General features: G+C 40.8%; 2 protein-coding genes across 3 annotated transcripts in view; both read right to left on the bottom strand.

Moving 5' to 3' along the window:
• LOC146642491 (acyl-CoA-binding protein-like) overlaps positions 1 to 1,125 on the bottom strand; it is a 3,517-nt gene extending 2,392 nt beyond the window's left edge. Inside the window, exons 1-2 of the mRNA XM_085398004.1 lie at positions 1,015 to 1,125; positions 602 to 719 (exon numbers count right to left, since the gene is read on the bottom strand). Coding sequence (XP_085254130.1) covers positions 602 to 719; positions 1,015 to 1,020 — 124 coding nt within the window. The 5' untranslated portion in view covers positions 1,021 to 1,125. The remainder of the gene's footprint in view (positions 1 to 601; positions 720 to 1,014) is intronic.
• A 1,730-nt stretch (positions 1,126 to 2,855) lies between these two features.
• Positions 2,856 to 14,416, bottom strand: LOC146642490 (metalloreductase STEAP3-like). Of its 2 annotated transcripts, none has more exons than XM_085398003.1 (6): positions 14,313 to 14,416; positions 13,329 to 13,556; positions 10,956 to 11,222; positions 10,302 to 10,829; positions 9,297 to 9,461; positions 2,856 to 4,739 (listed from the first exon to the last, which is right to left on the bottom strand). In XM_085398003.1, exons 2-6 carry the CDS (start codon positions 13,548 to 13,550, stop codon positions 4,452 to 4,454), a joined length of 1,470 nt encoding a protein of 489 aa, XP_085254129.1. In that variant the 5' UTR covers positions 13,551 to 13,556; positions 14,313 to 14,416; the 3' UTR covers positions 2,856 to 4,451. The 2 variants fall into 2 exon arrangements, with proteins under 2 accessions (XP_085254129.1, XP_085254128.1); XM_085398002.1 differs by having other exon boundaries at positions 13,329 to 13,590; positions 14,313 to 14,396.
• Positions 14,417 to 23,247: the final 8,831 nt, after the last annotated feature.

Below are 23,247 nucleotides of genomic sequence, written 5' to 3'. Positions count from 1 at the left end.
TTTGGGTGCAGTGTATTTTTTACATACAGGTATAACAGAACAGCGTTAGTGTTGTTGTTTATTTAAACTTGAGTATGAACTTATACAAAATGCAGCAAGATATTAAAAAACAGTTTTATTGATTAAAAAACACACTATATCAGATTCATATCGGTATCGGCAGATATCCAAATTTATGATATCGGACATAAAAAAGTGGTATCGTGCCATCTCTAATACATATATATACACACATAGATACATACATATGTGTGTGTGTATGTATGTATGTATGTATGTATGTATGTATGTATGTATGTATGTATGTATGTATAATATATATATATATATATATATATATATATATATCAGTGACAACACTGATGGAGAATAAAAAAATCAGCATAATAAGTCCTTTAAGGTATCAGAGGTTTAAAATATATATATATCGTTTGGGATATACATCAGAAGTTTAAAAAAAAAAACTTGTGGGAACTTATTCAGCAAATCACGCAGAACTCGTCAAACCTGATTTTTCTCAGTACCACCCGTCTCCGCTTTCGCACATGCAGTTAGTGGCTCCATATGTCAAACACACACACGCCACAGTCACGCTACTCACCTGTGTTAATATCACCGACTGTAGCTTGCTTATATAAGCCGTACAGATCGCCCATTTCTTGCTGGTTTGGTTTCTGCTTCAGAACCTTCACCTCCTCTACCGCTTTGTCAAAGGCGTCCTGGTTAGGACAAGTCACAGCATATCCTCAGATCATATCCACTCGCCCATCTTCACTATCACCTGAATGCTCTTCTCAGTAACCAGGAACGAGTTTAAACTTAACACCTCGTTACAACTACAAGAACCTGTCGAGCTAAACGGTCTGGTTCCTGCCCCCCCACCAAAAAAACCCCTCTTTCCAGTCCCTGTGATTTATACGTAAGTCAACATTACAGAGAAATCACTTAGAAACAATGTTAATATTTTAGATAAGATTCCAGGAAAGTTTTAAATACTAAAGAGGTCATACTTACAGTCATGACTGCGGTGAAACTGGGGCACACCTTTGCTCCTGTTCAAAGGCCTGCTCGTCCAACTCGCTGCAGTTGTGTCAGCTGTGCTGTGATTTGCTGAGAGAAAGGAAGTGGGAGGGTTTATGGGATTTCTTAGGAGGGGGTGCGGAGGGGGGTTTGACATTGATTGGATACCAAGTAAATACAGTCACTGTTGTCAGTACCGATACCAATCCCGATACTTTTAACCTATAAAGGCAGTTTACAGTCATGATTTATGAGACTAATCGTCATCAATTTGCTAATTCTAGGCACATTTTAATGACCACTAGATCACTGTGATTTTTACTTTCATCAATAACTAGTTGGTAAAACACACCTTTATGCTTATCATGTGTTTCGAAACTTGGTGACCTGGAATGTAAACATATCTGTCACTGATGCACTAAAGTAGACATGACAATTAAAACAAAGTATTGATTGTCATTTCATAGTGTGTGTTTGAGGCGTGTATTTTTAATTTCCATAACCAATTTTTTTAACAGATATCAGTGGACAACATGCTGATCTTGAAGCATAGAAACAAAATATCAATCAGATACTAATACCAGTGTCAGTATCGATACTTGTACTGATACTTATAATTGGATCGATCTATCCACATCTGTGAGATATTTTACACCCACTATAGCAAACCTATATATATTATACTTATAAACGTTCCTACAAAAGATCTAATCGTTACATGTCAAGGGAGTGGTTTTGTGTGACAGTAGAAAAAGTCACCACAAGAGGGCAGCACGCAGATATCAATCTATGTGCGCTTCTTCCAGTCAGTCCTGCTGAACAGACCTCTTGTAGCGCACGATCTGATATCCTCGTGTTGGTGTTGTTCCCAGATCATCATACTAAATGTTGTTCCAGGATCAACATTGCAAGTGACCAATCAGAATGTTGTGACGTCATACTTTTGCGACTTCGGGAAAAACCGGCGTAAAACAAAAAACTTTACTTAAGCTGCGTGAAACCGCCTCTGTCCACCGATCAACGGACCCTGACCCTAACCCTAACCATAACCCTTTTATAAACGGTAAGCAGAATTGATATTGTCCTTGCAACATTGGAATTTCATAAATGCACGAATGGCTTGGCACGCAAAAGAATAACGTCACAACAATGTGATTGGTCACTTGCAATGTTGATCCTGGAACAACATTTTCATGATGGTCTGGGAACAACACCAACACGAGGATATCAGATCATCCCTGTTGTAGTGGTCCAGCTTCATCAGCAGGAAATGTGGATTTAAAGGCATATTTTAGTTATGACGGCAGAGTAAGGTAAACACACTTTCCGTCCCTGTCATATAAACACACATAGAAACTCAGTACCTGGCCACTTTATTAGGTAGTTTGCTGTTGCATGGTTAGACTCCCTGTTGCCATCAGCACTGGCTTGATTCTTTGTGGCACAGATTCAACAAGGAGCTGAAAACATTACTCTGTCAGCAGGTTGTTCATGATGTGACTCTCCCTTTCCACTACATCCCAAATATCCTCTACTGGACTGGGATCTGTTGACTGAGGAGGCCATGAAGTGGGGGAAAAAAATCCAAAGGACAAGTCGTGCAAGACAATAGAAAAAGTCACCACAAGATGGCAGCAAGCACAAAATGACATGTTCGGCTGTGTGTGTGTGTGTGTGTGTGTGTGTGTGTGTGTGTGTGTGTGTGTGTGTGTGTGTGTGGGGGGGGGGGGGGGGGGGGGGGGGGATTTGGTGGCATTAAGTGTAATATTTAAAACATGAAGATGGTTTATTTGAATCCAGAAGTTAATCTAATCTGAAGAACTCCAAAAACGACGACAAACACCAGAGATGTGAAAGCTCGCTCTGTCATAGAAAACTTTATTCCATGTTTTATAAATTAACACTTGAAATCATCATGTTGTCACGATGACAGACACAGACTTAACACATCCAGCATATAAATGAAAATCTCTGGCAAGAGCAGAAAAATGAGAGTGCACGTAGGGCTGATGTACAAAGGTGTTGTTTTGGGAGTTTTTTTTAATGAAGAAAAAGTTGGTTGAAGAGTCAAAACTTCCTTTTTAATCGGTTTTTATATTTCCGCTCCGCCTTCTCCGTATGACAGATTATTTAGAACATGTGAAAGACTTCATTTTGTGCCACGCTTCCTAAAAGAGCAATACACCTGAAATTGCATTTCTTTCTACATGCAGATATATCCACTTAAAATGAATCTGAGTTCTATTTTCAATCAGTTTGGTGTGTAACAAGTATTAATGTCACACGATGCTTGGTTACATTTAAACTATGGCCTCTTACCTTACCCAATATAAGCTAGCTGTACCTTAGTTTAGTGTCAGGACTGTCACCTGACATGAAGTAAGCTTAAATAAATAATTTCTTATTTAGATTTATCCAGTTCCAGTTGGATAAACAGTAAAACAGTGAATGACAGTAAAATATTGTAATACAGCTTCTTAACTGAAATATTACTGCCTGTGTTGGTGTTTACTTCATCAGAGTGAGAGAAAAAAAAAAGCAGCAGAAACATCTAACATTTTACATCTGAATAAGTCAGAGGCCGTGGTGAGATTCCCCTGAGCGAGATGGCAGCAGCAGACGTGTATCTCGCTGGCCTGGATGCTGCATCTACGTGCATCGATCTGGAAAATGAGCAGTTAGCACCTCTAAGTTACGACAAGGCAGGCGGCTGATCCGTTTGAGAAAATGGCTTAATTCAAACATACGCACTCGTGTCAAATATTGTGAAAAATAGTGATTATGATGATATTCAGTGTTTAAATATTATAGTTTAATATTTTACTGTTGCAGTGTTTCTCTGTAAAGGAGAGGATTCAAAACATAGTGTCAACTCTGGGAAGGAGTTTTTCTTTGAGATATGCCTTTCCCAAAACAAATAGTTTTAACACAGTGCTGATCACTGTCAAGGGAAGAAAAGGAGAAATTAGAAAAGAAAACCTTCAAATGACTTCAAATAGAAACAGATCTGTACAGCACCAAATGCTCCTAGAGAGGAATGCAGACAGCGTGAGGAAAGCCAAGCGCACTTCTGATGCTCATAGTAAACCTCATTTAAGCTCGACTATCAGCTGTAAGGTTACAGAGGCTGTTTTGATTGCATGAATACTGCTCTTCAGTTTTGGATTAACAGAAAAGAGATCGATAAAACACTTTAAATGTTAACTAAGTAGTCTAACTACCAATGCATCGAGCAGTAAAGGTGGCACCACCGCTCTAAAAATCTCAAAGAGTCTTCCAGCTAATTGTTGAAGAGGATCCTCTCTGAACCCCCTCAAAAGGCCAGAGATGATCCTCCAAAGTGCTCAAAGAGTGTATAAATCTTTTATCCTCCATGTGCTTTATATTCATGAGTCTGGGTTTTCTATGCACGCTGCTGAAAACGGTGCTTCTCACACATTACTGACATTCTCCAGCCCGTTGCGGCAGTCGTCATCTGGCAGGATGAAGCGGATGTGCCGGCTCTTCTCCCAGCCGCGGCGGATCTGCCCGAGCCGGTGGCCCACGCAGGGCAGGAAGAGGGCCACGCGGCCCAGCAGCACCGCGAGGGGGAGAATGAGGACCAGGAGGAAGGTGGGAGGCATGTAGAAGTAGTACTGGGCCGAGAGGAAGGCGCGGTTCCAGCCGAAGATGAGGGTGTGGAGGGTAGCCATGGATAAGGCGCAGTAGCCGAGTGTGGACTGCAGGAGACAGAATAAAGGGGATAATACCTTTAATAAAATCTTACAACACTGATTGAATTTTTTTAGCTTCCTTGTGTTGACAATTAAAAAAATGCAATATTAAAATCGCTGTTTCCATCATAGATTTAAAAATGAGCTACATTTTAGTTAGCACACTTTCTAATCGAACTCTACTGGTTCTACTGGAAGTTTCTTCCTGTCAAAGGCGAATTTTTCCTCCCCAATGTTGCCAACTGCTTACTTATATGGTGGTCGTCTGACTGTTGGTGTTTTCTCTCTGTTATTGCAGGTCTTTACCTTACTTAATATAAAGCGCCTTGAAGCAAATGTTGTGATTTGGTGCTATATAAATAAACTTGAATTGAACATTTGCGTATACCTTTTAAAGGTATATACAGTATATACCTTTCAGCATTCATGATGCCTTTACAGACGTCCAAGCTGCCAATCAAATAGGCACTGAAACACTGCCGTACCATCAGTCATGCAGGCTTTTGAACAGAGTGCTGATAAAAAGCCGGGTAGTTCTGCTTTGTATAAAAGAGCTTAGGTCCTGAGACAGCAGCAGCATTTCTGAATCATGTTAACATACGAGTTCCTCCTTGTTTGACAGAGCTTTAAAGTGTTTCTGAGCTCATGCATTCATTTCAATGACAGACACGTGTCTGTTTTATTGCAGTGCCTCCCGAGGGCCAAAGGATCACAGGCATTAATAAATGATTTGTCCCTCACATACAGAGACTCTGTAGATGATGAGATATTCAAGGACTTCATAAATTTATGTTAAGGGATATTATTCTAAATTATTCTTGTTTCACAATTCGTAGATGCAGTTTCTTCGCAGAATAATGACACTCTGCCAACCTTTACTTCTAATAAGCTGTTTTTAGTCGCACTCATGTTGATGACCTGTTGCCAGTGAACCTAATTAGTTGCAAAAAACATAATAGATTTATTGAGGCTGAAACTTTTTACAAGGGATATCCCTGAAATTTAAATCTAATTCAATTCAAAAGCAAATACGTAAAAGAAAAAGAGTGGTGGGATGGTCGGCAACAAAGACTCATGTAGCAGTAAGGGTTAGGCTGACACTAGAGGCTGTTTTTGACCGTAAAACTCATCGTGCAAGGGCAGACGGGAGGGTGGGGGGTCGTCAGAGAGCCAAAGCCAACAGCCAAAGGCGGCTGCAGGTTTCTGCTATGAATCCTTCCACAGGTTCAGCAACAGAAACAGTGCTCTCCAAGTGCTCCTGTAGTCAGCTCAGCTCGAGGTGAATTAAACACCAAGTGAGCTGCAATGGCAAGAGATGAATAATTTTCTATTTATATCATGTGACGTCCTGCAAACTTCAAAGTTTGCTTGAGTTTATCCTCACTGCTGAAAGCAAAGACAAATTTATGGAAACATGCAGGTCAGGGTGGTCTTCATTCGGTGCTTAAACACACAAACACACATACTAAAAATTAAACCATAAAAAACACATTATTTTTAAACCCAGAACATTTTATTTGCATTTGTGTCACCTAAAACAGTGATTCCCAAAGTGTGGCCAGCCCTGGTGGACTGTAACGGTACTGCAGGCAAGCCACATTAATAACAAACAGTCCCGATCAAAAGATGTTTTCAATAAATTGCATGCTCAAAAATATGTTTTGTCTCACTCCCATTTCTTCTAGTTGCATGTGAAGCTCTACTTGGAACCTTGTTGAGATTCAACCATGCAAAATATAATTTTTTGCCATTTTTCAAGTGCTCTTAAACTTTTGATCGGGACTGAAAGTCAAAATTCCTTACGCATAGGTTTATTTGTTTGTTTTTTTGTGCAAAATTAACATAAAGGCTGCCATGATCCATTGTAACACTGTTATCTTACAGCTAATTTGCATCTGCAATCCCTTGGCAGGTTACATATTTACATACATTTATTTATTTAAAAAAAGGGAATTTAAACTGGTAATAGGAGGTGGTTAGCCTGACTCATTACTATGACCTAAATTTACTGCTCTTATATTGAAGTTAGTGTCCCAGTGGCAGGTGGGTCACACATTGGGCTTAACAATTTGCATATGCCTGGGTAACAGCAGCAACTTATAAATGGACTGGTTTACATATAGCATTTTTCTGCTCTACCCGAGAACTCAGTGTACTTTACATCTAAAGCACCTAAAATATTAGCCAGCTGAGAACTGATATAGCAACTCAATGCCACCACAATTGACTATATAATTTATATAAATTAAACACCTAGATCACTCAACGGTTCCTTAACTGTCCAAGAGCGCCCACACTGAAGCAGAAACTAAAAATAGACCCCAAAAACAGGGTTCTGGATACTTTGACAGTTGCTAGCTCTGACAGTGTTTATGCATTTATAAAAAAAAAAAAAAAGGAGAGAGAGAAAAAAAACAAAAACAAACTAATTGTGCACCCATGCTGTTGACAACAAGTCTAGAAGTGCTTTAATCGCACAAACTGTTGACATGTGACTAATCTAAAGGCCACCGAATTAAAGGAAGATGAAATGGGAAAAGTGGCACAAACAGACTTCACGTCCTGGAAAACTGGAGGCCATTGGGGGGGGGGGGGGGGGGGGGGGGGTTAAGGAGAGGAGGAAGTGTGCGTACAAACTGAGTCACAACCCTCCTAACGGCTTTGTCACAGCACAAGTTTAACAGCAAATCTGGGGCAGCTGCGGGACTGCAAACACTAAGAGTCAGTGTTTGTATATGTGTCTTACTGCCACACATTCACTATGTGGTGTAAGAGACACAGCGTGCATCTGTCTGCACATCAGAGTGACGCCTGTCTGTTCGTATGCGTGCGACTCAAACGTCCTGCCTGTCTCCAACGTCTTTGACCATCATCCTACAAGCACGGAGAACAAAACCATTTGACAGCACATGCTAGCATGAAGTATCTGGCTGAAGTACAGTGGGGCAAAAAAGTATTTAGTCAGCCACCGATTGTGCAAGTTTCCCCGCCTAAAATGATGACAGAGGTCAGTAATTTGCACCAGAGGTACACTTCAACTGTGAGAGACAGAATGTGAAAAAAAAAAAAATCCATGAATCCACATGGTAGGATTTGTAAAGAATTTATTCGTAAATCAGGGTGGAAAATAAGTATTTGGTCAATTACAAAAATACAACTCAATACTTTGTAACATAACCTTTGTTGGCAATAACAGAGGTCAAACGTTTGCTATAGGTCTTTACCAGGTTTGCACACACAGTAGCTGGTATTTTGGCCCATTCCTCCATGCAGATCTTCTCGAGAGCAGTGATGTTTTGGGGCTGTTGCCGAGCAACACGGACTTTCAACTCCCGCCACAGATTTTCTATGGGGTTGAGGTCTGGAGACTGGCTAGGCCACTCCAGGACTTTCAAATGCTTCTTACGGAGCCACTCCTTTGTTGCCCGGGCGGTGTGTTTTGGATCATTGTCATGTTGGAAGACCCAGCCTCGTTTCATCTTCAAAGTTCTCACTGATGGAAGGAGGTTTTGGCTCAAAATCTCACGATACATGGCCCCATTCATTCTGTCCTTAACGCGGATCAGTCGTCCTGTCCCCTTGGCAGAAAAACAGCCCCATAGCATGATGTTTCCACCCCCATGCGTCACAGTAGGTATGGTGTTCTTGGGATGCAACTCGGTATTCTTCTTCCTCCAAACACGACGAGTTGAGTTTATACCAAAAAGTTCTACTTTGGTTTCATCTGACCACATGACATTCTCCCAATCCTCTGCTGTATCATCCATGTGCTCTCTGGCAAACTTCAGACGGGCCTGGACATGCACTGGCTTCAGCAGCGGAACACGTCTGGCACTGCGGGATTTGATTCCCTGCCGTTGTAGTGTGTTACTGATGGTGACCTTTGTTACTTTGGTCCCAGCTCTCTGCAGGTCATTCACCAGGTCCCCCCGTGTGGTTCTGGGATCTTTGCTCACCGTTCTCATGATCATTTTGACCCCACGGGATGAGATCTTGCGTGGAGCCCCAGATCGAGGGAGATTATCAGTGGTCTTGTATGTCTTCCATTTTCTGATGATTGCTCCCACAGTTGATTTTTTCACACCAAGCTGCTTGCCTATTGTAGATTCACTCTTCCCAGTCTGGTGCAGGTCTACAATACTTTTCCTGGTGTCCTTCGAAAGCTCTTTGGTCTTGGCCATGGCGGAGTTTGGAGTCTGACTGTTTGAGGCTGTGGACAGGTGTCTTTTATACAGATGATGAGTTCAAACAGGTGCCATTCATACAGGTAACAAGTGGGGGACAGAAAAGCTTCTTACAGAAGACGTTACAGGTCTGTGAGAGCCAGAGATTTTCCATGTTTGAGGTGACCAAATACTTATTTTCCACCCTGATTTACGAATAAATTCTTTACAAATCCTACCATGTGGATTCATGGATTTTTTTTTCACATTCTGTCTCTCACAGTTGAAGTGTACCTCTGGTGCAAATTACTGACCTCTGTCATCATTTTAAGTGGGGGAACTTGCACAATCGGTGGCTGACTAAATACTTTTTTGCCCCACTGTATGTGTGGGTGCGTACCTGAACGAAGGTGAACTCCCTCCAGTTGACAGTGTTGGCCACTGAGGGCAGCGAGGTGACAGCCAGCAGAGAGAGCAGCCCGAGAGCCATGATGCCCACGGACAGGTACAGCTCCATCCTCCAAACTTCCTCCCCAACCCACGAATCTGGGTGGCCAGCATTCACCTGCGTAACAAGCAACATTGATAGACATGCAGTCAATGCAAGGGTAACAGCAACATATTCAAGAGCATGACAAAAATGTGAAACTGACAACTGCCTTTTCAGATCCTTTAACTCTCAAGTGCTAAAGAAGTGTTGAAGAAAAGCACTTAAAAAGACGGTACAAACACCCTTCAACCATGTTCTGATTGCTGATGTTGCATAGTTTGTCCATTAGGGGGCGCTTTGTAACTTGCCACAAACAGAGCAACCAGCCTACCTGGGCAGATAATAACCGAGTAATCAATGACTATCTGTTATTATAAATAAATAAGGAGGTTTATGAATGTTTCGTGTGTTAGAGCCCTGACTTTAGCTCAGGAGATGAAGCTTAAGGTTACGAGGAAGATTACATCTTATTAAGATGCAGATGGTGTCACTTCTTTTGCATTTTCATTTCTTTGGTGAAGAGGACTCCTCGTCCAACAATAAAGCGTAGGCCTGATGTAAGATGCAGACACAAATTTAAATGTCCCCTCTTCAGCACAAAATGCCTATGAGTTCCCTTCTCCTCTGCCTTGGGCATATTTGGCTAGAGACTAGCACAAAGGGAGACGTCTTTCCTGGTCATTGTATTCAAATGTGATGGGGGAACATTGTTGCTTCCACAAACCGCACACCCACTGCTATGTATTTTAACAGATTAAATATAAGTTTACCAGAATACATCCGTTTGTTGGAAAATTTAATTACAGACTATGTATATTTATTCTGTATATATATGTATATTATATTTATTCTGTCCTGTTTGTTAGACTCATGGAACGTCTGAACCGACACCTCTCTTCTTCTTCTTCATCTAACCTGTTCATAGGCCTTGTTGATCAGCTGGAAGCGGGCGGACTTCCTCATGGGAAGACACAGGCTATAAATCGCATGTAGAACTGCACACAGGAAGCTGCACAGTCCAAACTGCTTCCTCTGGATCAACCAATGGTCCAGCCAGTTAGGAAAGCGGTTGTACTTGGTGCCCCACCACAGCTGGAGGAAGGCGGCAATCAAACCGGGCAGGTAGACCAGTGATAACATCACCAAGGCGACACATGGGAAAGTGATATTCACAATCTCAATGGGCAACTTGTATAAATTGTTCTTCTTCGCAGTCACATAGGGATGCAAGACATCACGGACGGAGTTATACAGGTAGAAGAAGACAAAGAGGGCCAGAGCGCAGATGATGGGGGTGCGCCAAGATGGAAACAGATACAGCGGGAGGTTTTCGATCTCTAGTGAAGAGGAGAGGAGGCCCATGTCAACAGGGATGAAGCCCATCCTGCGGCAAAGCTGCATCACAGAGCTCTTGGCATTTTGATCGTCACTGCAGAGGAAAACCTGGAGAAAAAGACGACATAAAGACAAACATGTTTAGAGGCTAGAAACCGATTTCATTTGAAACCGCATATACCACCAGACCTCCATGAATGCGAATAGTCTTAGAGTGGTGATGACGTCCCCTACCTGTCGGCTCCCATCCCGTGGTCCTGCCTGTAGCGTCCAGGCTGATATGGTATTAAACCCCTTGACCACATAACTCTCAGGAAATAGATCAGCCAGCTGTTGGGCATTGGAAGGCCCTTCTTGCTTGATTTGCAAACCGTTGCTGACATCCACGAGAGTCTTTCCAGCTAGTGCTGGCTTCAGGTGGACCAATGTAGAGTGGTGCTCAGGGTACACGGCAACAAAGAGCAAGTCTGCTTGGTTTGCAGCCTCCATCTGCGAGGTCACCTGACGGACAAAGACAGAAACGTTCACGCTCGATATCAAAACTTTCCCTTATATTTAGCTTGTTTCATTAGTTGATTTCCTAGTATTGTTAAATACAGCCTGGTCAAATATTAGTAAAACGTAGCATAGCATAGACCTCTGCCTACAGTATTTACACTAAGCATCTCCTTGACCCTAATACATATTTGGCTCTAAAAACATACCTCTGAACGCGACAGATAAATTGTATGTTTGAATTAAAACCCTGTAGCTCACCGCTGTCAGTCTCAGTCGAATGCTTTGCACAGTTCCCATTAACCACAAACTATGTTTACTGAAAACCGCCATGAAAGAAAACCAAAAAAAACCTCCAAAAAGCTTTATTGGGATTATTTGAATTTCAAACTCAAATAAGCCAGGAAGTCCTTTCTTGCAGCTTGCAAATGAATAAACAGGCAGTAATAATATATGCTATTACAGTTCTGTTTAAAACTCTTCACCAGACCTTCTTGTAGTTATTAAAAGCAGTCTTAAGCAAGAGTTCTCCAGATTTTCTGAATGTCTATCAAACCCTTTCTTTGGACACTGGTTTGACAAAATCGATGACATTATGAATTTAAAGAAGTTTAAAAAGCATCTGAATGGCAACAACTTCATTTGACAGCAATGATCCCAAACACAGTGCTAAACAATGCTTGAAAAGAGGAACATACAATTGAACACAACAGTCATGGTCTCGTGTCACGGTTTGGGTGAGACATGAGACCATGGCTAAATGGATCTACTGTAATTTTAGTCAGTGCTGTTTTTGGCAGTGGAACAATAACGTCTATGACAATCATGGAGTGTCTCCCCAGACCTCAACATCATTGAAGCAGTGTGGGATCACCTTGACAGTGAGCAGATGAAAAGGTAGCCAACATCCAAAGAAGAGCCTTGAAAGTCCTTAAAGAAGGGGGGGGGGGGGGGGGGGGGGGGTGTAGCATTACTAGGATGAATGTATGTGTGTGGTTTTTAAGTGTGCTTTGACCATGTATTAAACACTCCATGTGGCAAAGGAGTATATAATTACATACACGTCTTACTTAAATTCCCAAGTGCTATTGCTGACCCTATATTCATACATGAGCTTTTAAGGCAACGTTAAAGGTTATTCAGCTGTTACACATTTTCATCACATGGCTTGACTCCAAAGAAGAATTGACCCTTAGATTTTTTTTTTTCCCCCCCTGTGGCTTCGAGGTGCCTATACTGAGCTGAAAACACACTAGTAAAAGGCTCCACACTGGTGACAGTAGTGGAAGTGGATCTAGTCAAATAGTGTGTGAGACCTAACATTGACATGAGACCATAACTCGAGCAATCTTATGGATTTTAGTCAGCAATTTTTTGGCAGAGCAACAATAAAGTTTACAACATAGCCCAACTCTAACTTCCAGATCCTATAAAAGACAGGTTGATTACTGAGCATGAATTCTAGGAGGCACTAACACTAAATTAGCGAAACAAATGATAAGGGGATATTGGACCTTGGTGCAGCCTTTCATCTCAATTTAAGCCAACCTTTTTCTGATTGGCTGCCCTTCACTAACAGAGGGGTTTTAACAGCAGCTGAGTGGGGCTTTCTGCTCACACCCCATAAGAGTAAAGACAACTGTGTTAAAATGAGCCTTGAGAGAAGACTTAAATTGAAGCTGTTGGCTGAGAGGGATTACTTGAACGCATTTGATAGAAGCCATTGTAAGCATGTGAAAAACATAACAATAGCACTCTCTGTTCCTCATCCATATTTGTATGCCTGTGGTGAAGACACCTTAAAAAATGATTCAAGCTGCAGATGGGAACTTAATCAGGGGCTGACAAGAAGTCATCTTGTGGTGCAAATGTATTGTGGCGCAGGCTGATGGATTGACTGCTGTATGCTCCTCCCATACTGCCTCTCATCTTCTTCTCTCAATCAACTGAGATTATCTAGTAGCTATGTTTATGAGGTAAAGCAACAACATCCATTATCACTGCTGGGGGAAAAGTCAAAGGAATGTATAATTACCACCAGAGGGACGGAAACAAAAACACCAATTACACTGTGAGTGTGAACGTGAGTGTCAGTGTCGCTGCATATGTCACCTCCGCCTCTTCGGGGAACAGAGCCGTGAAGCGCGCGGGGGTTCGGCTGCCCACCACAACCTGATAGCCGGAGGCCACCAGCCTTCTGGCCAGAGAGCGGGAGAAGTCGCCGGTGCCCAGGATGCCAATCAACAGGGTGCTGGGCGTCATCATGGAGGCTTCAAGGTGTCTGGAGCCCCCAGCTCTTTCTCGGATTAAAGGCCTCGCCATATCATCAGGCATAGTGCACTGACAAACCAGCAGAGAGAGCAGCAGATGAGACCTAAAACAAACACGAATCTTAATAACAGAGTTACAACAGGTTGAATTTAACGGTAGCTTTCTAGCTGCACCTTTGCAGAGCACAGATGTCTACTACCCATTATCTGTGAATCTCAGCTGGCATGTCCTAGATCCACAACTCTGCACTATCAAAGCAAAGTTACTGTCCAATAATAGCGTAAATGGATGTTATGGCAGCCCAAATATAGCAACTGCGAATTTTGCTGCTACTCCTGGACACGCTGACTAAAAAAAAATTAATTAAAAACAAAACAATCACAAACATTTAACCCAGGAAGCTTTCACTTTAATTATTTCAACTTTACTGAAACACGTTTGATGGGATTATCTCACGCGGAAGGATTCGAGAAAAATATGAAAACACACTTTGAAGCACTTTAATAATCACCTAATGATCACAGTGATACATGCCGAATTTATTTTAAAAAGCCAATACTTCAGAGGCTGTCTCGATTAATGGTGTATCTTTTGCTAAAAGTGGTTCGGAGAACGATAAGAACTTAAACAGACTGATATCCGCACAGACTCTGGCATGAAAACGGAAAAGAGGATAGAAAGCTACTTTGCTTGATGCCCTTGAGTCAACTCGGGGAAACTTTGTCTCCGAAGAAAGTTACACAAGCCAACGCAGGCAAAACGAAGACGAGCATTTTGGTAAAATAACAGCTTGTCTGACATAATACATCGTCTGTGAATACTTACAGGCACACTGTTTACTCGCGTGTAGGTGTTCAGGCTCCACGCTTCCACAGAGCTTTCTGTAAACTGGAGCCTTTCTTCCTGATAAGATGACGCGGGCGATAAAGCCACGCCCCCACGTGTGTAAGCGAGATAAAGCAGCGTAACGGGCTCCATGATATTTATTACACGTGTGATTTCTGCACTTAAAGGGGCGGGTTAACACCACAGTAAGCATGAGCACTGCACACAGTAAAGACAAAGTGGCTGTTACTCCATTTCCATAATTAATAGGAAAACTTACGCGTTTTTCTCTTAATTATGACGTTTGACAAGTGAAAAGTTTATCATCCTTAACAGGGGCGGGTCCAGAGGGGGTGTGTGCATGGGCTGGCACTACCCCCACTGGAATACAATATATTCTTCTGGTGCCCCCAGATTACTGCTATGGGGTCTTTAAGTGATGATGTGATGAATCCTGCTTCTGGGCACAAACTACTCTGCATTTAATAAGGCTGTTGTGTTTTTAACATGTTTTAGTGCTTGTATCTTGTTATACTTTGCACAGACCCGTTTGAAAACAAAGGGGGATCGCACTTTTCTCATATTGTGGATGCATTATCTCAGCTGTTCTCCCAACTGAAGTTTGGTCTGTTTATAGCATCCTGCCATACGATTGCATTTGCCCCTAACCTTCGGGAACCCTCACATTAACTTTTATCAAGTGGAAGAAGGTTGGCGTTCATCCTCCAGCTTCAGTGTTTGTTATGCTAACATAGCTGTGTCACTGGCAATCACGTAGCACATTATTATAAACCAGCTAGCCAAACTTCAGTAACCTTACAAACGTCACTGCTGTTTACTTTCGTGTCTTCATTTATGTCAGAAGTGATAGCAGAGATGTACGTCTTAATTTGTTTTGGAAATTCCTCAGTCAGAATATGCTATATTATATTTAGATGGAAACTAGCAAGCTAACTTCCTGCTAACTTTTAACTCTGTTAAATTTCATAAATTTGGTTTTCATGGATGAATGGATGTTAAACTTAATTGTTACACCTGGTAGAGCAGCCACACTGATCATTTTATTACAGATGAAAGAATTTAGACAGTTTTAAACTCTCAGTAATGCCGCAGTGATCGTGTGATCTGCAGCGGAGTTTGGGCCCAGACACGGCTAATGACGTCAGACTTAAACACCAGATTAGGGGTGTCAAATGTAAAATCAGCCCAGCAAGGACGCCAAGCTGGCCCACTAAATGGCTTAGGAATATATGAAGGAGAGCATGGACTTTGGACTTTTGACTACATATAACTGTAATTTCATAAGTTTAAAATGTATTTTATTTACAGCGTTCTCCACTGATATAGACCTCTGTCATTGCCATTGCTATTCATACTACAACAACTAATCATGTAAGAGATAAACAACTAAATGACAGAAAACTTCCTGTTTTTTCACTATCAACTGTAAAACATTTATGTCACTCTGAAATTGCAGGTTTTTTCTTATTATTTTAATTTGGCTTTAAATGAGGATTTAAATAACTTTAGACTGACAGAAAGGGGACTTTCACTGGTTTGGCCCACTAAAGAACAAAATGTGACCCATGATGTAAAATCGTTTTGACATCCCTGCTTTAGATAGTTTAAGCATATTTTGGTGCTGAAGAAATGAGTATTGTTACATTACTTAAGTTGGATAATGACTTTTATTTCACGAAAAGCTCTTAATACCTGGTTTGTTACATTGCAAAACAGGTAATTACTATAAACAGTGTTTAAACTCTTGTGCAGTACCAGTTTTCACATAATACATTTAGGGGCAGGGTTGCACATGAGCCAAGGAAATGGAGTGGCCAGCCAAAAATGCATTTCTTTTTGTGCCATATATGCAATGATGTTCATAGGTTTATTGACAATGACACATTTTTGTATTTTATTGTCTGCACACCACTTCAGTGGATTGTAAATCAAGCAATCATGATGTGATTTAAGTGCAGACTTATATTCAATTCAGGGATTTAGCAAGAGTATTACTTTACCTCCTTGTGAATTACATAAATTTTTACTTACAGTGCCCAATTAGCTGAACTTGCATTTGGTAGCTGTTCACTGTAACTCTCAACTTGAGTTCCAAATAAATATCAACGCCACACATACATACACATCCTCCTATCAGAAATGGCAAAATTCAAAGAGTGGCCAAATCATCAGTCTGTTCAATTTAATTGAATTTTATTTATATAGCACCAACTCACAGCATCAGTCACTTTTGTATTGTAAAAAGAAACTCCCATTTAACAGAAAGAAACCTAAATCAATAGGCCTAGAAGATCAAAGCAGAGATTTGCTTACATGGTTAAGAAAAGCGTCTTCGCATCGTTGAAACAAGTTGATAACAAACTTGTGGAGGTAATTTTGTCACTGTCAAAATCTACACTCAATCAAAGCTTCAAGAATGGAACTATAGAGAGTTCATAGCACGGTGCAAATCACCGGTACACTCAGAAACAGGAAGGCCAGATAAGATTTTAAAAACATCTAAAAGAGTCAGCCAGGTTCTGGAAAAATGATGGAATGATGGGATGAGAAAACAGTATTTCACAGTAAAAATGCATGATGAAAACATGCTGCCAAAGCAACCCAACATTGTTAAGGGCAAAGAAATTGGATATTCCTCAGTGTCCAAATCAAACACCTGATCTCAATCCAATAGAACATGCTGTTCAATTATTAAAAACAAAACTGAATTTGATATACCTTTACTAGTCCCACTAGGGGAAATTTCATAAGGCTAAATTCAGACCAACAAACAAGCAGCAGCTGAAGGAGGCTGAAGTGAAGGCCCAGCAGAGCATCTCAAGGGGGGAAACACAGCATTTGGTCTTGTTCATGACTTCTGCATGTCAGGCATTCAATTGACTGCAAAGGGTTTTCATCCAAGCATTAAAACAGTGCTCATATTAGTTTGTTCAATTCATTTGGAGCCTTTGGAAATGGGGGATGATTATGTAACCGCAGTAAGGTTGTACTGGATTATGTGGAGCTTCAGGGAAAGAAACAAAGAAAGATACAACAGTGAATCATCAGGATAAATAACAGTAGGAGACATGCTGGGGGCAGAATATAACTAAAGAGCTGCTCTGGATAAAGAATTGACCACTTTGACATGTTACATGGTTTGCTGAAGCAGATAAGATTTAAACAACTCCCAGTTCAACAGTTCCCATTATCCGGGCCCCACTTCCTGAGCCAGTTATGGCAAATGAGCAGGCGCAGTATAATACAGTGATTATACTTCAGTGATTTCTCAGCGTTTCATTTTGTGCCACTGTTAGCTCAAAATTCGACTCTGTACAGTTTAGTGTTAATCAGTTAATACCCCGACAAGTTCTCCAACTTAACAATCATATTGGTTGACTAATGCCCAGATTTCCACTCTGTTTTATTAGGTCGGCCGTGTGACAGACTGGAAACCAGTCCAGGATCTACCTCGCCCTTCATTCTATGACAGGTGGGAACCTAAACTAAAGGTTAGAAACAGATCATAGTTTGGGTTAAAATAGCTTTTTTCAACATTAAAGCATTAGAAATGTCGTTTTTCTAGGATACCAGGGTGTAAAGTCCTCTCCCAACTCAAGGTGAAGACAACAGCACACATTATGAGGGGTTGTTTCCTGGGTGAGGACAGTTTATAATGTCTGACATTTAAGATGTAGATTGTAGATCGTTGTAAACAACTAAACATTAACAGCACACAGCTGAACAGCACCCCGGAAAACACAATAAACACTGCCCTGGTGACTACATGCTAGTCTTGTTGAACGCTATGTTAGGAATACAATGCAGGGGTACGTTTTGAGCACATAGTATGCTCAGTTTCAAGTCTGCTAACTGCTCTTCGTGTTCATTTACAAAACACAGAGAAGCCAACGGCGACAACGCTCAGCTTGAATCTTCGCAGCTAATGTGTGGCGACACAACAGCCTCGGCTATCCTTTATATACAGTCTATGTTCCAGCCTTACAGAAATGCTACTGTAGCTGCGGACTCAATTATAAAAATAATTTTAGGGGCTCATCCCAAACTGCCAGGTCTGCCTGATGAAGGAGTAGTAACAGTATATTAGATAGTGGCGCCTCACATTTTCCCTATTGCTATAAAATCGGAGTATTTGATACACTGGCCTTGGGATTAGAAGAGAAAAGCAAAAGCAAATCTGTGTTTAAAAGCTGCCTGACCGCAGGACACGCACTGTCAACATGACTTCATCATGTCTGCCTTTGCCACTTGCAAAAGGTTGAATCCCCGCGGCTCGCTGTGCTGCATCAGTGCCACCACACACAAACACACAGTCTTTCTCCCTCACCCTCACTCAGCTATGGCCTCTAGTTTGTTTATATCTTTAATATACAAGTATATGATGTTGAGATTTCATGAATATGTATCGATTACTGGTGAATGCAGGGTATTCTGATCCAGTAGACTGTTTACACATTTGTTAAAGGAAAAAATAGTACTCTTTTTATGGATTCTAATATTAAAAATTATAGCAAGTGCTACGAATTGCCTTGTCTATGTGGCTAAGTGAATGAAAGCAAAGCAAAATTCATCACGAATCAAAAGGGCTTGGATGGGAGATATTGTGGCAGGCGACAAAAGGCAAGGTCACAAAAAGTTTGCCTGCAGGTGGACAGGTACAGCGATGCAATGTTAACATCTGACAAGACCTCAGTGTCAAAGTGCTGCAGGCAGGAAGGTGCTTCTATCAGAGCCATCAGGGGCAGAGGTGTCTCTAGTGCCCTTCACCGGGGATTGGGGTCACACGTTGAGACAGGAGCTGATGTTGCAGTTCTCCTCGCTGTCCTGTTGTGGTTCAGTTACAGGTTTCTCATGCACATTTGCAGTAACACGCTGCAACATTTTACTCTCAGTAAATACACCTTTTGGCTAATTAAAGCTTCGGACACGGCGTTAGCAGTTTTCTGAATTCCTTTTTTAATGCTGTAATAAAAACACAATATCTAATAGAGCTTTAAAAGTAATGCTTTACTGTAATCTGATTATTTTTTTCAAGTCCCCCGTAAGGGATTACTATTGCAAAATATGTAATTAGATTACTGTGACTTTCCCGTAACCACACTGCGTTACTGCGTTACTAAACCGTGATTTTGTTTGTGAGAGTGTCTCATGACAATGACATACGAGCGTGCAACGTCCATGGTAACAGATGTGTGCAGATCAACAATGGATAATATGAAGTGCGGGAGAGAGTACGACCATGCAGCATTTAAAACGTGGACGTACTGACATTACTTTGAGTTTGATTACGTAAAAATTGCTAAAAACATTAGTGTTCGCTGTACACTCGGGCGACCGTGGCTCAGGGGGTTGGGAATCGCATCTGTAACCGGAAGGTTGCCAGTTCGATCCTTGGGCTCTCTGTCCTGGTCGTTGTGTCCTTGGGCAAGACACTTTACCCTACCGCCTACTGGTGTTGGCCAGAGGGGCCGATGGCGCGATATGGCAGCCTCGCTTCTGTCAGTCTGCCCCAGGGCAGCTGTGGCTACAACCGTAGCTGCCTCCACCAGTGTATGAATGTGAGAGTGAATGAATAGTGGTATTGTAAAGCGCTTTGGATGCCTTGAAAAGCGCTATATAAATCCAATCCATTATTATTATTATTATTATTATTATTATTACACTCGACGTGAGAAGAAAACTTCTTTCTACAGCGAAAAATGTAACTTCAAATCTGAGCAAGCATCGCGCTCGCTGCCACGGGAATGTGAAATTCACAGAGAAACCCCCGGATCCTCCCACTGACATAACCGCTGTGGCACCGGGCAAACCTCCACCTGCCCCACTCCTGCTAAACAGGTGGCAATAGATTTAAGAGCGACAGGACTCAGTGATGCTGAATCTTTGATTTTATTTATTTTTTGGTGTTTTACTTGTAAACACAAAAACGTATTTTATTTTATATGCTGCAATATGCAGAAAATAGGTTTAGTATAAGTAAGTGAGTAAAATGTATTTATAGACAAGATAGACAATATAAACATATTTAAAATAAAAGGAATTGAAATGTACATTATATTGTATGTATTGTACATTTATATAGCACTTTTTAAGACAGGAAGCTATTACAAAGCACTTCACATGGGAATATAAAAGCATATCAAACAAAACAATAAAACTATACAAAGGAAGTATAAAAACATATCAAATAAAACAACATATTACACGTGATCATTACTCAAATGCCTGTCCAAACAGATGTGCTTTAAGCTGTTTTTTTAAAAGAAGCCACAGAGTCGATGGTGCATAGTGGGGAGGTAAACTCCCCCACTACGCAAAGTACTGGAGCTAGGGTTTGAAAAGTGCGATCCCCCTTTGTTTTCAAACGGGTCTGTGCAAATAGTCAGAAGACCACTATCAGTGGATCTAAGGATCCACTTTGGAGAGTAGGTTTGAAGAAGCTCAGTGACATAGGTGCGGCTCCACCTCGTAAAGACATAAATGTAAAAGTGAGTATTTTAAACTGATATCTGTACCAAACTGGAAGCCAGTGCAAGGATTTGAACATGGGAGTGATATGAGAGAATTTATTACTGTGGGTTAAAAGCCTTGCTGCTGCATTTTGGACCACTTGAAGACAATTTAAGGAAGCAATAGACAGACAGGAAAAGATTGCGTTACAATAGTCTAACAGGGAGGAGATGAAGGCATGGACAAGCATCTCCATTTCACCTTTGGAGACAATAGTCCTAAGTTTACCAATGTTTCTCAAATGAAAAAAAGCAGCAGGGATCACAGACCTGATTTGAGCATCAAAAGACAGAGAGAGGAAATAATTTTGAAACTGCTAATGATACGGCCTAAAGGAAGAATATATAGTGAAAATAACAAGAGGCTTGTTATTTGTCATGTGGAGTCCTTGTGGGACTCCACATGACAATTTAACTACATCTGACCGGAAGTTTCCAGCTGAAGCTAAAAGTGTTCTATCCGCCAGAAATGAGGTGAACCACGTTTAAATGTTAAGTCAAAGACTGTTGAATATAATTAAATTTTTGCTTTGTGCAATGTGCATGAAGTTAAAAGATTAAAACTAATAAAACAAGTTTTAAAAAGACAATTTTTCATTTGATTCAATTTTATATGATGGATTATGGAAGAAAAACGGAATTTGGTTGGTCTATTGCTTTATTACGTATTCAGGTTGTGTATCATGTTTTTAAAAAGTAACTAACTAATAATGTAACGAGTTACTTTTGAAAATAAGTAGTCAGTAAAGCAATGGGATTACTTTCTTGGAGAAGTAATCTGTAATTAGTAACTAAACACTATTTTCATGTGACTTAACCAACACTGTTCAGTACATAACAATGTCATTATAATTCAAGGGAGTTAGTTTATGTGAATCACTAATAAGACCAAGCTGGAAAATAAAATGCCAAACACTGTAGTTCCTCTGATGGCCACTGGAGGCAGGCTACAAAGGTGAGTCAAACAGACCCCCATGTTAAAATGCCCAACTTACCCAGCGACAGACTTAGGAAGCTTGTGTGAGATGTGTTTAGAAGCCCAGTTGATTCAGATTTTTTAAAAATATATTTTTAGTAACAAAGCCATTAACTTATGATGAGACTTTAAGATAGCGGCAGGAGTGACAGGTGGAATGGCTGTTAGCTCGCTGGACGTCTATTAATTAGGCTCTGAAATGAATCTTTAGACATTGTTTGTGCTGCTGGTTCCTTCTGTATTTTTAATGGAATCATCTGACACATATGTTGCTTTGTGGTACAACCACCGCCACCCCAACCCCCCAAAACAAACAAGCAAACAAGTAAAAAAAACAAAAAAACAATAAAGAGCAATAAAGTTTGCGCTTCTTCAAAAAAAAACTCCTTTCCAGGTTTTCGGACTTATTCCTACAGCACTCTGTACACAGATTTCCCTTTGAAACCACGGGAGTCATCACCTGCTGGCCCTTAGAAAGAAGTCAGGACTTTATTTAGTTGTTTCCATCTTTTATATACAGTCTATGATCAAAAATAAAACAGATTTTAAACACCGTGTTCTACAGTTTTGTAGAGGTTTAGCAATTCAACAAAATTATTAAGTATAGAATTTCCTTTGTAGGAAAATAGAGACCAAATTAAAAGTATTAAAACCTGTGCTGAACTGATTTAAAAATAAGATATAAAATTATGCTGTTAATACTTGTGTATTTACATGTGGTTTTTTTTTTAACTTATGGTAAATTGTATACACGGTAAACAAAGATGTCAGAACCTACAAGTCAGCTCTTTCTATCTTACACATATTTTGTCATTCATATTCCTCATTTATAAGATTTCCATTTGAGTATGACAACTAGGTGAATATTCCATGTAGAGACGTAGATGTCAGTCTAACCCTGAACAGATCTCTGGAGATGTCATAGATGCATTTCCAGTTATGAGAAGATTACTTCTTTATTTGCGTGTGTTTCATTATCTAAGCTGATCTCTCAGAGTTACCACACGTTTTGCTTTGTTGAAATTTCTGTACGATATTATATTGGTTTACTGTCTTCCCTGATTACACCCAATTTAGACAGGAACCTAATAATGCGTCCCCTCCTTTGTCTCAATGTATGGCTCATGTGCGCGACACAGCTGTGCTCTAACATGATTAGAAGCATGGCAGCGCTTCAGGGCAGTATATTCTCAGAAGCCGCAGTGCCTAATGTGGACAGTGTGTCCTGCATGGCTCACCATGGCCTGAGGATACAGTTCACTGTACTAATCCTGGGTAAAGGTCATTTCTGCAGTCGGGGATCACATTGTGCTCTGTGCCCCTTCATGCATACTTAATATAAGAGTTTTCTTTTGTTATTAATTACTTCCTGTTTCCTTTCAGTTAGAGGAAAACACAAATTTGTCAGCTTTGCCAGGACAGTCACGTC

This window comes from Rhamphochromis longiceps, linkage group LG23 (assembly GCF_057381845.1).
Source record: "Rhamphochromis longiceps isolate RC_006_pf linkage group LG23, R_longiceps_female_GT1.1, whole genome shotgun sequence".
Classification (NCBI taxonomy): domain Eukaryota; kingdom Metazoa; phylum Chordata; class Actinopteri; order Cichliformes; family Cichlidae; genus Rhamphochromis; species Rhamphochromis longiceps.
Note: the sequence above shows the minus strand (reverse complement) of the source record. Positions and strands in the feature narration are given on the sequence as shown.